Raw genomic sequence first — 13,563 nt, forward strand, 5'->3', positions numbered from 1 at the left:
TCTTTGCTCCTGCTGCCGGTGGTCACGAGGCCTCGAGGTCGTTCACACCTGCACGAGCTGCACAGCTGCCGCGGGTGTTAGAACGGATTCAAGCAAAGTATTCCTGTAAGACCTTTCTTATGTAAATAAATACCACAATTTTAGGATGGGGAGCCGCCTCTTGTCTACTGGGAAATCATTTTTCAAGCTTGGGCATAAGAAACCTTATACAATTTGCATAAACAGTTGAGAGTAAACGAGATTATTTGGAATAAATGCAAGTAACTTATTTTGATAGTGGCAGGTTCGATCGCTACTGAAGACAGGTATTTTGGGGGTAAAAAGACACGAGTCAGGATTTGCTGTACAAGATGCTGGAAGGCACAGAACGACCCCCGAAGTTCAGTTTTTGCATTTTCGTTTTCTTGTGATTCCCTTGTTCAACCAAGCACCAGAGGGGATTTCTAAGCACTCGAGCACTTAGGATTTGAACTGCTCTATAAATCAGTAAAAACCTCAGTTAACTGGGGAATAAAAAGAGAAGGGAAGATTTTTGACAAAGTGCAGTTCTAAATATACGTTTAAATGAACAAAAAGAATAAAAAATGATATAATGCTGTTTTGTTCCAATGCTGCAGCCTCAGTCCCAAAATGAAAGGAGCAACATTTGCCAGACTGAGAAGGGGTCGCAGTGATTGAGCAGCGTCCCCGGAGGGGCTGGGGCCTGCGGGCTGGCCATGCTCACCCTGACGCAGGTCAGCACCTGCGGAGGAGGGCGGCCGGGGCCGGGGCCGGGGCCCTCCCGGTGGACAGTCCCCGTGGGGCTCCCCCGCCCCGCGCCGGCCAGGTGGGCGTCGGTAAGGCGGGCAGTGTTTGGGCTCATCTTGCACGCGGCACCCCCCCCACTCTCCTTGGCAGCAGCGGGAAGACCTGGGTCCTTGTCGCTGAAAAAATAGACTCTGAAGAAAAACCCCTGCCGTCCTCTCGCAGCCGCGGGCACAGATGAGCTGGGATGGCTTCCCGGGGCGGGCAAGCGCCCTCAGTCTTCAGATGGCGTCACGTATTGGGGCTTGTAAAAGTTAGTCACTAAAAAACATGTTGGTTTTCTGAATACCAAGTCTCCTTATTGGTTTTAAATAGCTTATAACAAAAGTGTGAATGTTAGAACGTTCCAGCAAGCAGAGGACCAGCCACAGCTGCCGAGCTGCCCCCGTCTCCGGCTGCAGTGGGGACGCGGCTCGCTCACTTGAACTTGGCCAGTAGAAAATTTTGCAGTGGATTTCAAAAGTATGTGGTTACAAACACTCGCTTGGTAATAGGCACAGTAAGACGTTGTGCTGTGAGCGGCGACTCCCCGCACCGCGTGGCCGTCAGCGCCGCGGTGGACACAGGGTCGCTAGGGCTCCAGCTCCGCGGCGCTGTCGCTGCCTGTGGGCTCGGGGCGGGGCCGCGGCCACAGCTGCTCCTGCAGCTCCTTCACCACCTTCTCCAGGTGCTCGCGGGCCTCCCGCTCCCGCAGCAGGTCGGCTCGCAGCTGCTCACGGTCGGCCTCCGCGTGCTGCAGCTTCACCTGCAGGTCCTCGATCTGAAACGGAGCTGGGGGTCAGCAGTGCCCACTCCGGACCCCCGGCACCCCGCCTCAGCACACACGTGTCCCTACCCTAGGCCGGGACACAGGTCCACCAGGGAGGCAGGGCCTGGCAGAAGGGCCTGCAGGGGCCCTGCAGAGCCACCAGGACAGGAGTCCAGCCCTGGTCCCCGCAGCAACCGAGAAGCTCAGGCCCCGTCGGCGTCCACTCACACAGCACCCGAGCGGGGCGCCCCCACCTCCCTGGCTGGGTGAGACAAGTGGTTCCGTGGTCCACACTGGCAGACCCAGCCTCCCCAGATCTGGGGGCTCCCTTCCACCCCCCAAGGCCTGGCTCAGAGTGCCTCTCAAGCAAACCTGCAAGAAGTGGAGTGTGGCCAGGAGGGAAGCCCTGGTGTCGAGTGCTGGGGCCTCCCCCCGCAGCACCCAGGCCTGCTGGACGCCCCGGCCCTGCATGCCTACCTGAGCCGAGTACTTGGCGCGCAGGCGGCCGGCCTCGCAGCCCTTGTCGCACACCCGGGCCTGCCGTGCCTGGTCCAGCTCCCGCTTCAGGCGCATCCGCGACTCGTTGGCCTCCTTCATCTTCTTCTCGTTCTCGGCGCGGAGACGCTCGATCTCCTTCCGCAGGTTGCGCTTGGCCTCCGTAGCTTCCCGCAGCTTCTCCTTCTTGGCCACGCGCAGGAACTCCAGCTCCTGGAGGGTGGGTGGGCGGGGCCGGCTCAGGGTCACCAGGGCCCGATGCTCCATCCCACCCGGGAGCTCCCCACATCCACGGCTGGGCCCGCGGTCGGCCACGCTGGCCTCCCCCTAGCAGATTCCCTGGCTTCTGCGCACGAGGAGCAAGTGGCCTCACACATGGCGCTGTCAGAGGCGCCCAGGGTCGCCCACACAGCCAGACAGAGACATCCCCAGCCTGGGCTCTCCCGCAGCCATTGCCCCCTTTCTTCAAGTATCCACTGCGACTCCTGACCCACGCTGCAAACAGCCCCATGAATATGCATGTGGGAAATCACACCTCCAACCACAGCAGGGACAACAGTGGCTGGGGAGTGACTAACACGCTCAGGAGCGTGTTGGCCATCCTGCGGCTGACGACCGCCGGGCTGTGTTGTGCTAAAGCCCACGCACGCAGGCTGCCTCGGGCTGCCAGACGCCACGAGGGGTGAAGCCAGCCTGTCTGGGTGCCTGGGCCTCAGCCGGTGGAGGCCCTGCCTGCCACGCTCCCCACCCGTCCGCCTGTGAGCGCAGCCTCCATCCTTGTGTCAGGAAAAAACCAAAACAACATGAAAAGGAGGTGTAGGAGCCGGGGCTACCGCAGGAGAGGCGTGTGCGTGCATGTGTGCCGAGCACCCCTCTTCCCTGTCTGGGAGGCCTGGGAGTGGCCACCCTCTACAACACAGAGCTTTAGGAAACGTGCCCCTCACGCTCACACGCTGCAGACGATAGGCCTCGCCGGAGAAGCCTGCGAGCACCCGCTTCTGGCACCTAGAGCCAGGAATTGTCTCTGCACAGCTGCTCCTCACTTGCCACTAAAAATAGCCCGATCTTCATTATGCCACAGGAACATGCCAGCTTCGTTAGCGAGGCCACCACACAGGGCATGTGACTGGCTGTGTGGGGCCCGACAGGAGAGCTGTGGTCTCACCTGCTGCAGGAGCCTCCTAGGAAGCCCAAAGGGTCTCCACAGGCAGAGCTGTGGCCCTCTGGGGACAGAACTCCCGCCAGGCCCTGGGCCGCCCGCAACACTGGCCGCGGCCTCACCTGGTGGAGGCTGCGCTTGGCCTGCAGGGCCGCGTTCAGCTTCTCCTCCTGCTTCACGCGCATCTTGACCACCTCGTGCAGGAACTTCTCTTTGGCTTCCTTGCTGTCCAGGCCGCCCTCCAGCGCCTGCCGCAGGTGCTCCAGCTCGGCCTCCAGCCCACTCGGGGCCTCGGCCGGGGCCGCCGAGTCGGGGGCGACAGTGGGCGGGACGTGCACGCCCGGGGAGCTCAGGTCCTTGGCAGAGCTGGACGAAGTGAAGGACGGGGAAGAGAGCGAGGACAAGGAGGAGGTGACTGAAAACAGACGGAAGTGGAACAGGGTTGGAGGCGCTCACGGCTTCTCACCAAGGACAGACCCTGCCCAGAGGGTGTGGCCCAGGACACCCACCTCCTCCTGACCTGACCCCTGCAGCGCCACCTCGTACCTGGGCCCGCGGGGAGTAGAGAAAGATGTCAACTCACACTTACATTCCTCTCTGCTTTCAACTTCAACCTCCGCTTCCGAGTCCTTGTCTTCCTCGGGGGCGGCTACGGGCACCAGCGTCTCGGGGGCTCCTGGGGTGTCCACCGTCAGCTTCCGCTTCCGTGGCTGGATGCAGGTGGCGAGAGGCTCGGGGGCCCGGGAGACGACGGCAGCACATGCTGGGCTGTGCACCACCTTCTGCTGGGCTGGAGGTGCGAGGGCCACGTTGGGGGCCACGGCCGTCTCAAAGCTCTTGTAGGAGTAAAAGCTGGAAGGACACAGGCAGGTGTCAGGCCAAGGTGTGTCTGCCCTGCCGAGCCCCCCCCACTGCACTCTCCTGACACGTGGTCCACACAGTGCTGGCGCCACCAAGACTCATGGTGGGATTTGCCACCCTTAAGGATGTTTCAGAGGAAACACTTTTTCTTTCAACCCCAAATCTTAATGTCAACCATTAGGTAACTAAGAACCATAAATGTTTCCCGCTAGCCAGCTGCCCTGGGCAGGCTGAAGCACAGGCTGCCCAGCACGGCCACGAGGAGGCTGCACCCAACTCCACCCAAGAATACCACAGAAAGTTCTAGATATGCTCACCCCAGTGCCAACCAAGTGAGAAACCCACACCAGCACTGACTTGACCAAGACACCGCAGGCCTGGGCACGTAGCGCCGGCAGTGGAGGAGCCAGGTGCCGGCACGTGCTCACCTGTCTCGAATCAGGGCCGGGAGGTGCGGGGAGAGCTCCTTTTCACTTGCTGAAACTGCAGGGGACCAGGGTCGGAACGCGGAGAGGCGCTGGCGAGGGTGGACACAGCCAAGGCTCTGTCGAGAAAGAGTCTCTCTGTAAGCAGCTGGGACAAAGATGAGCCACTTCATGTCCCCGAGGCTGAGCCCAGCACCCACTTCCCAAGAACCCCAAACAGGCCCCTGCGCAGAACCTTATTGGAAGAACCAGCCAGGGTCCGCAGCCAGCTGGACTGCTTGTCCTTCTCAGAAGACGCAGGGGACTGGGAAGAGGCGTCGTCTGTTTTGGGTCTTATGGAGGCCGAGGGCTCAGAGGAAACCTGTGACCAACAGAAAAGGCCCTGTTGGCACCTCTGACCCCTGGGGCAGGGCCTGCCCACCCACCCCACCAGCGCAGGCTGTCCCGAGGCCCATAGCTGCCTAGCTATGAAGGACCCCTGGGGCACAAAGAGCAGACTCAGCTATGCACACGGGGCATCCCACTCACGAGACGTCGCTCACGTTGCACCAAAGGGCCGTGAAGGCTGCACAAGCCGTGTGCAAAAAGGTATGTCGGACATTGCTGCTAAGGGACACGTCATCCCCTTGAGAACAGAGTGGACGTTGTTGTGCCGTTTGTGGGGCCGTTACGCGGTGACCTCAGCCCACAGCTGCAGCGGGTTCTGGGTGGAGCGCCAAGGCCGCTCTCCTTTTCCACAGCGGCTCTCCCTGACCCTAAGTCCCCTCGTCCCCGTCCATCGTGACACTCCCGTAGAAGCTGACCACGCTCTCTGTGGGGCCCTGGAGGAAACCAGCCCCTCACGCACCCCAGCGCCAGGATCTAAAGCAGATGCGGTAGCCATGGTACCCTCTGGGAGCGACCCCAGCACATCTGTGCTCAGGTCCTCATGAGTCTGGGAAGGGCCACCCCCTCCCCAAGGACGGAAGCACTCTCAGAACAAAGCACACGCTCCACCGACCGAACTCAGCCACGTGAGGCATTGCTCTGCTCCCGTTTTCCTCGTTTCTCACTGACCCTGCTGTTGGAGGAGCTGCCCACGGGACCCTCACTCGTCCCAGGCCCCTGTGCTGTGCCTATGAGATGTTACAGCATGTCGCCTCAGCCAACAAGTGAAACGGACACTACGGTCTGAAGGGAAAACCTCCAGACCCTTCACCCAAACGTCCACCTGGGCCTCACGAGAATGAGGACGGCCCCCCGACCCATGGCTGGAGACCCCTGAGACACGTCCCATCTGCCAGACGCAGCTGACAAGGGATCTCTCCGGAGCACAAAAACAACAGTCTTTGGAAGATAAAGCATTCCTCCCCCAATACTGGGGCTGGAGCAGAAACCACGAGGGACTCAGGTGTGTCCAAGAGGACCCTGGGCCCCACAGGACAGCAAGGAAGCTGCCCCAGGGCAGCTGTTCAGGGTCTCCAGCCCAGGCCAATACAGGACCGCCCACGTCAGGTGAGGAGCCCTTCACAGCGCGACCTCAGGAAGACATGGCCAATGGGGGCCCCTCGCCTTCAGTCGGGAAGCCAGGAGCAAGCCTCGCCACCGTGACACTCAGGAGACAGGCCGGCCCAAGCGCAGGGCCCTGGGGGTGATTCTACCAAGGCCAGGGGGCCTCCCCCTGGATGACAGGCGGCATGACAGAGTGTGCGTGTATGCGCCAGGACCCCAGGAGGCCTGAGGCCATCGCAGGGAGCAGGCCCAGGGCCAGAGGGGGTGGGAAGCCACATCTCCAACCTGGGCCAAGGGAGAAAGACAATGACCTTCACGTGTTGGGCCCTGGGGAGAGAGGCGGCCTGTCCTCACACAGAAGCAGCTGCCCCAGTGGCCGGAGCAGCCCTGCTCCTGAGGGAAGATCAGAGGCAAACTCACAGACGCAGCCAGGGACAGTTTTTTCAAAGGCACTGAAACAACCATTCAGGGGAAAAGGGCACTTAAAACACCCACTTAGCACTGTCGCCTTCTTGGGGAAACGTCTCAGTGATGTCTGGCAGAGGTCCTGACGCGGTGGCCTGCACCTGCGTGCAGCAGAGCCCCCTTCCGGAACCATGTGGGCCCCTCCCGAGGTGACTGCAGAAGGGGCCGGGGGCTGGTGACGCAGGCCAGCAGGGTGGAGCTTCCTGTCTGAGCAGCCACTGAAGCAGGGCATGGAAATGAAGCTCAGCTCCCACCCAGGGAGAAACCACGGCCCCAGCACCGTCTGACTCTGACACTGAGAAACCTCAGATACCTCTTGTGGGGGAAGTGTCAGACGCATCTGGGCTGAGCTGCGCCCACCAGAGCCAGAGCCAGAGCCACTGCGGGCACAGCTCTACCCAGCAGACACCAAATAGCCACCCCACAGAAATGCTGGGGGACGAGTGGGCCTGGACCCCCAGCCTTGTCCACACAGTGGGGGTGACAGATGAGGCACCTGAGGGGGAGGGCAGCCTCCTGTCTGGGGGAACTGCGTGGGGGTGCCAAGCCCATGGATTCTGGGGAAAGGTGTGGGAGAGAACTGGGTGGGTCAGTTTGGGCCAGCACCCCCCGCCCCATGACGGTGAAGTCCTCCCACCTTCAGCTGGCTGGAACAAGTCTTCTGATGAAAAGAAAACCCCAAAGGCCAAAAAGATGCATTCCCCGTTCCTAATGAAAGTGAGACAACAGTGGGAAGGGGCATTTGTAAAACCGGGAGGGGACTGGCCCTCTGAGGCCTGAGCAAGAATGCCGTTCTGCACACCTGTGTGGTCCTGAGGAGGGGACAGTCACTTGGGCTGCCAGGCCTCAGCCTGGTGCTCCAGGCAGTGTCCTCCTCTAACTCAGTGGTGACTGCCAATTGCCAATGAAAAATTGAGCCCAAGATGAGGCCCCTTTCCCTCTCATGAGCATTTGGCTGCTGGTGGCTACTGCCCCAAACCTCGTGGACACAAAGAGGGTTCATATGCCCCAAGTCAAAACACAGCCCCATACACAGCCTGACATCAACCGACACAATCCACCTGGTGTCCACCCAGGGGTCTGATGGTCCCCTTGTCCTGCAAGCTGCTCCCAAGTGGGCACACAACACCTTGAGAGGCCGTGTTTGTGACACTCGGCATTTAGAATGGTCAGAGAATCACCAAGTCCTGGGGTGTAGTGGTCTTGTCCTCAAGGTAGGGGATTCTTGCCTCCAGGTTGTGAATGACCCTCCCCTGAGAGACACGCACAGTGGGGAGGGCGAGCCTTGGAGCCTCACCCTCCAGATGACCTCCGCTCATGTCCGAGGGAACAAGAGATCCCTTCAAGCTCTTGGCTACTTCCCTTTGTCCAAAGACCGGCAGGCCCCACAGAAGAAAGGCAGTGGTGCTGGGGGAAGTCAGGGCAAGGCTGCCCAGTCACTGCCACACAGAGGACAAGCGCCAAGGAGCTCAGGGACGCCTGGCAGCCCAGCCTACTGTCCCTCAAGCCTGGACTCAGATCCCACGGCCCCAGCTCACAGAGCCCTGAGATGCCAGGGTCTTGACTCCAGCCATGGAGTTTTTTGGTGGGGGGCAGGCTCTCAGTGGGGCCCCAGCAGGCCACTCAGGATGACATCTAAGGGCAGCCTGGGCCCAGAGTGGGGAGTAGCATTCGTGCCTGGGGAGACTAGGCCATGACCGCGGGCCCTGGGCCAGGCCGAGAGGACGGTGCTTCCTCAGGTCCACACCAGATACTTCTGGAGCCTCCCAGTGGAGGGGAAGGGAGAGCTGCGTTAATGGTTGGCTGAGTGATGCCCTCAGGGCCATCAGTCCTCAACAGGGACCTAGGGATGTGCAAGTCCTAACCACGGCCCACAGTGCAGGCAGGCAGGACACCACTCACCTGTGGAAAGCAGAGCCTGAGCCATAAACCAAGTAGGGCAGGGCTCCAGGCAAGGGGCAGAGGGCCCCAGGCAAGGTAAGGGGCTGCCATTACATCCTGGAGGTGGCCACTGAGAATTCTTGGGCACCACAAAGACACTACAAGCAGATAGCAGAGAGGGCAGCCCTGGGGGAGCCTTGGGGTGGCTTTGTGCAGCAGCCAGGGCTAGTGCAAACCTACTTCCAAACGTCTGATGCTTGCCTGGCCAGCAGGCAGGCAAGACCCCCAGGCTGATGTGCCTGGCTTCAAGTTCATGGCCTCCCCTTGAACAGGTGTCTTCACCCTCATCAGTAAGCATGACCCAGCATGAGGGTCAAAGGACACAATACGGAAAACAGGACATTGGCAGGTGTCCCACCTCTGCTCAAGCCACTCCAGTGAGGCTCCTGGGGACACCACCCAGCCCAGTGGACATGCTGCAGCCACGGCCCACCATCCCTAAGCACAGGCAGCCAGCCCAGTGGATGGGCAACACCTGCTTCAAAGGAGCGGACGTGGAATAGTGTCCACAGCACGTCACTATAACTTCCTCCAACCAAGAAGAAATTAGCAAATTGCAAAAAAAGCATTTTCCTGCTAAATTAAAGCCCATCAACTTGCTAGAACAAAACCAGCCTCAGAGCCAGTCCCACGAACTGCCATCCCCACAGCCACGTGTGTCAAGAAGCCCCTGAGAGAAGCACAGCGTCACTTGGGAAGACACGTGGGCAGCACCAGCCCCCCACAGTGGCTGCACTCATGAACAAGTGAGCACAGCAGAGCGGGCGCATCCTCCAGCAGAGCAGCCCCTGAGGCCACAGCACCACCTCACAGGCTCATGCCTGCACCTTCCCAGCCTTGCAAGGAGCCCCCCACTTGCAGCTCACACAGAGCGGGGTGTAGCCCCTGCCCCATACGCTTGCAACCCTCAACCGCCCAGTGTCAAAACTATACCCTGGTGCGGGCAGAGCCCTCCAGGCCCAAAGCCCACCGAGCCATGCAGCCTGCCTGCAACCTCCCCACATCCCCTCCACCACCCTTTCCCACCAGGCTGCAGCCAAAGAGGAGGGGAGAGCCACGCAGCACACTGCTGAGAGCACCCAGTCTCAGTCCCCTGCCCCCGCGAGCATCTTGGCTCGTCCACACACTGCCGACACCTGCATTTATCAGCATAGAGTGTTCCCCACCAAAGGCACAGGCCACTTGTGACAGAATCAGAGGGAAGTGTCTCATCAGATGTCAAAGGCTGAGGTCACAGGATCTGGGAAGTCCTGCAGATTCAGAGAAGGTGGTACACCCACTGCCTTGCCAGGTAAGCTGCTGAGTGCCGATCTGTCTCGGTGTGGAGGCCCCAGGCCTGTGGAGCAGCTCACTGGCTGCCAACAGACAACACCAGTTCTGCCTGGGATGGCACAAACCTTACAGGCCCCCAAGGGCCTCTGTGAAGCTGCTAACAGCCCCACACAGGGCAGCCCTGGCAGCCACAGGGGTTAAAGTAGCAAAATTGCCTGTGCTGACATTCCTGAGGCCACCAGCCACATGGCAACCGTGGCCAAGCACTGTGTGAGACTCTGCTTCCAGTCCTGCTTCTGAAAACACCCTTCCTAACAGCACTCCCAGAGCCGTTCGCTCACTTTCTGTGTGGCTGAAGACTCCCCTGTTATTCCTTAGAGGACACGATCCAAACTGCGTCTGTGGTTCTCAGACCACGTGGACGGCTCTCCGAGTGGAAGGCAGCCCACACCCCAATCCAGGATCCCACCAGGAGGCCACAGGGCCATCTGGTGATGGCACGGCCTGTTCCTCACATCCGTCACTGCAAAGACTGTGTCTGTGCATCCTTCTCTGTGACGAACTGCTTCCTAAAACCATCTCCCAGAAAAGACCAAAATGTCTACAGATCTGAGGCTGTTCACGTACATGGAGGTACTCACTGCAGGGACACTGCAGTATCCCCCACCCCCCACCTCCCGCCTCCAGAAAATCCACAACTGCTTAGGTGACGCCAGAGCACCAGGAATAAAGGATAAATTTTAAAATGGGACTTCATCAAAATTCAAAACTTTTATACTTTCATGAAACTTATGTACTTCAAAGAACACCAGCAAGAAAGTAAAAAGACAACCCACAGAACGGGAGAGAAAAGGTACAAATCAGATATCTGATAAAGGACTGCTCTTCATCACACATAAAGAACTCCTACAACTCGACAACAAAAAGACAACCCAATTAAAAATGAGCAAAGGACACTTCTCCAAACAAGATATGCTAATATCCAATAACCTCACTCACCAGGACAGCCATAATTTTTAAAAATATGGACAAGGGCTGACCCCATTGCTCACTCGGGAGAGTGCGGTGCTGGGAGCACCAAGGCCACAGGTTCGGATCCTATATAGGGATGGCAGGTGCGCTCACTGGCTAAGCGCGGTGCTGGCGACACCAAGCCAAGGGTTACGGTCCCCTTGCCAGTCACACACACACACAAAAATATATGGACAAGCTAGCAATAATGTGGAGAATGAGAATTCTGTGCACTGCTGGTGGGCATGCAAGATGGTGCAGCCACACGCAGAATTACCATGTGACCCGGCAATTCCACTCCCTGGCAGATACCCATGATTACTGAAAACACATGTACACACACAGACTTGTGCACAAGTGTTACTAGCAGCACTATTTGCAATAGGTCAGGAAGTGGAAACGATCCAAAAGTCCTCAATGGAAGAGCAAGTATACATATGTGACCTACCCACACAGTGGGGTGCTATTCTGCCACAGCAAGAAATGAGGCACTGCTGTATGCACCCATGTGATGAACCTCGAAAACATGCTCCGTGGAAGAAGCCAGTCACCGAAAGTCATGCATCCTATGATAACATGTATACAAAGTGTCCAGAACAGGAAAACCTATAGAGGCAGCGCGCAGACCAGTGGTGGCCAGGGGCGGGGCAGCTAATGGGCATGGGGTTTCTTTTTTGGATGACAAAAAAGTCCTAAAAATAGGTAATGACGATAGCTGCATACACTAAAAACCACTACACTCTTTTGACAGGGAGAATTTCACGGTGTGTGAATTATGTTTCAATTAAGCTGCTATAAAAACCTATTAAAAAAACAAACACATAAGAACGGATTCTTGGTTGAAAATCAAACCACAGATGTTAGTGGCTTTCACTGGTTGGTGGCCCCAGAGCAAAGGAGAAAAGGAGATGCTGGGAGGCCAAAGCAGCTGTGCAGGGCTGGCCCAGGCGCCCCTTGGTGGCAGCAGCAGTGAGGGGCACCTGAGCAGACAGGGACCAGGGATGTTCCCAGGCCTGAGTCTTCCAAGAGCTGCTCGAGTCGGCAAGGGTCATCTGTGGACGGCCGACGTTACACACAGGATGTGTAACACGACCTGCAAACTAACAGTGTGATTCTACCTCTGGAAGGTAAGGCCTTCACACAAAGCCCATCAAGAAAAGAGAGCCCCTGTCAGAGCAGGTGGCCTGATTTCCAGCTTAGGGACAGCTCCAGTTCATCAGCAGGTGTATCCCACGGGCACTGGCCAGAGGGGCCCCATTGGGCAGGAGTGCACTCCATCCTAGACATTGGGAACTTATGGTCTAAGTGGTCAGGACTCCACGGAGGGTGGGACCTGCCCTACCAGAGGCACCGGTCTAGCACAGGTCCAGAGACCAGGCAACTGGCAGGCACTCTGGGGTAAACAAAAGCTGAGCAGCAGCTGGTGGGGGCTGGAGCACCCTAAATCAGCCCTCGGGCAGCCACGGTCTCCCCAGCTCCTGGGCGAGACTGAGGGCACCAGCACCTGCCAAGCAGCCGGGCCACATCAAGGCCCGAGGATGTGCTGAGGTGGTCCTGGCCCAGGTCCAGTGGGGTGAAGGGCAGGCTGCACTCATACGGACCCCCAAATGGCCAACCAGGGGTTCAGGGGAGGAGGGAACAGAGCTTAGTATGGTCTACCTCCTGCCAGAAAGCGATCTGGCCTCTGCCTCCTGCAGCCCCCTCAGTCCCCTGGCGGCTGGCTCACTCCTGCTAACCCAGGCCAAGCCGCAGGCTGAGACAAACTCCACGGGCAGAGACCACCACTGTGCACGGTGCCAGGCCAGCACTGTGCTGAGCCCCTTTCAGCCACCTGCAACGCCCACTCCCCACTGGCTCTTTCCCACTGCACCCCTCCCCGCCACACACCAATGAAGCTACACTGGCACCTTCTGCGTGTCTCCCCATCATGTTATGAATCATTAAGAAGAAGAGGCAGCCCCCCTGGCCGCACCCCAATTGTGAGGCAAATCCTGATCTCACAGACCAGTGGGTCCTTAGAAAGGTCACAATGGGTGTTCTCGCCCATCAGCAGACACATGTCCAGGTATAATGAAGTACTTTTGAAAAATCACACATGTAATACGACAACCACATCTCTAAGAATCTTAATAAAATGCATCTCTTTCCCAGTTTGAAGACTAAATTAAAAAATAGTTTTTTTCAACAGGTAGATTTTAATATGGAATTCAACTACTAAGTAATACTTCCAAGTTAAAAAGTAACTGCAGATTTAGAACCGAGAGATATGACCAAGCATTTTAACGGGCCACAGATTCTGGGTGAGGAATAATAAAAACACACTTGGAAACTTTTGATCACATCTGTCTTCGCTGAGATTTCCAAGCCCTGTGAGGACTAGGTCCAGAGCCAGACAGGTGTGTGTACCGACCGCACACGAGCAGGGGGTCAGAGAGGCGGGGGCCCCGGAAGGCCAGGCCTGCAGCGCTGGGCGGAGGCTGGGGACTCGGGGGGAGCTGCACCACCTTTCCCCACTATCTGCGGGCAGGAGGGGCCGGGGAGTGGGGAGAGCCCCACCTCCAGTGCACACAGCCTAACAGTCACTGGAGCGTCTACTCTGTGATTTTCGTGCCAGTTAGCGGGTGAGCAGATGAAAAGATTTCCTGTCCGTGTCACTCCGAATGGTACCAGGCCTTCCAATCATCCCCACAATTCTCCATCCCAAGAGTAACTGTCACAACAGCCAGATCGTGAAAAGCAGTTAGGCCGCAACCCCTTAGAATCAGTGGGGCAAGGGTCTCAAAGACCTTTTCAGGGGGAGAGGGAGCTGCAGGCGCCCCACGCGCCCTTCTCGGTACCACCCTCTGAACCCTCCTGCACAGTATGCTCCAAAATGTTGGAGACAGCAAACC

At 58.2% G+C, this 13,563-nt stretch overlaps 1 protein-coding gene across 1 annotated transcript in view; it reads right to left on the reverse strand.

Moving 5' to 3' along the window:
• Positions 1-766: 766 nt before the first annotated feature.
• Positions 767-13,563, reverse strand: part of SKI (SKI proto-oncogene) — a gene marked incomplete at its 5' end in the record, with an annotated part of 77,449 nt that continues 64,652 nt past the window's right edge. The window contains 6 exons of the mRNA XM_008577346.1: positions 767-1,564; positions 2,030-2,260; positions 3,329-3,621; positions 3,796-4,058; positions 4,496-4,611; positions 4,728-4,853. Coding sequence (XP_008575568.1) covers positions 1,376-1,564; positions 2,030-2,260; positions 3,329-3,621; positions 3,796-4,058; positions 4,496-4,611; positions 4,728-4,853 — 1,218 coding nt within the window. The remainder of the gene's footprint in view (positions 1,565-2,029; positions 2,261-3,328; positions 3,622-3,795; positions 4,059-4,495; positions 4,612-4,727; positions 4,854-13,563) is intronic.

Source organism: Galeopterus variegatus, unplaced genomic scaffold (assembly GCF_000696425.1).
Source record: "Galeopterus variegatus unplaced genomic scaffold, G_variegatus-3.0.2 Scaffold1497, whole genome shotgun sequence".
Lineage (NCBI taxonomy): Eukaryota > Metazoa > Chordata > Mammalia > Dermoptera > Cynocephalidae > Galeopterus > Galeopterus variegatus.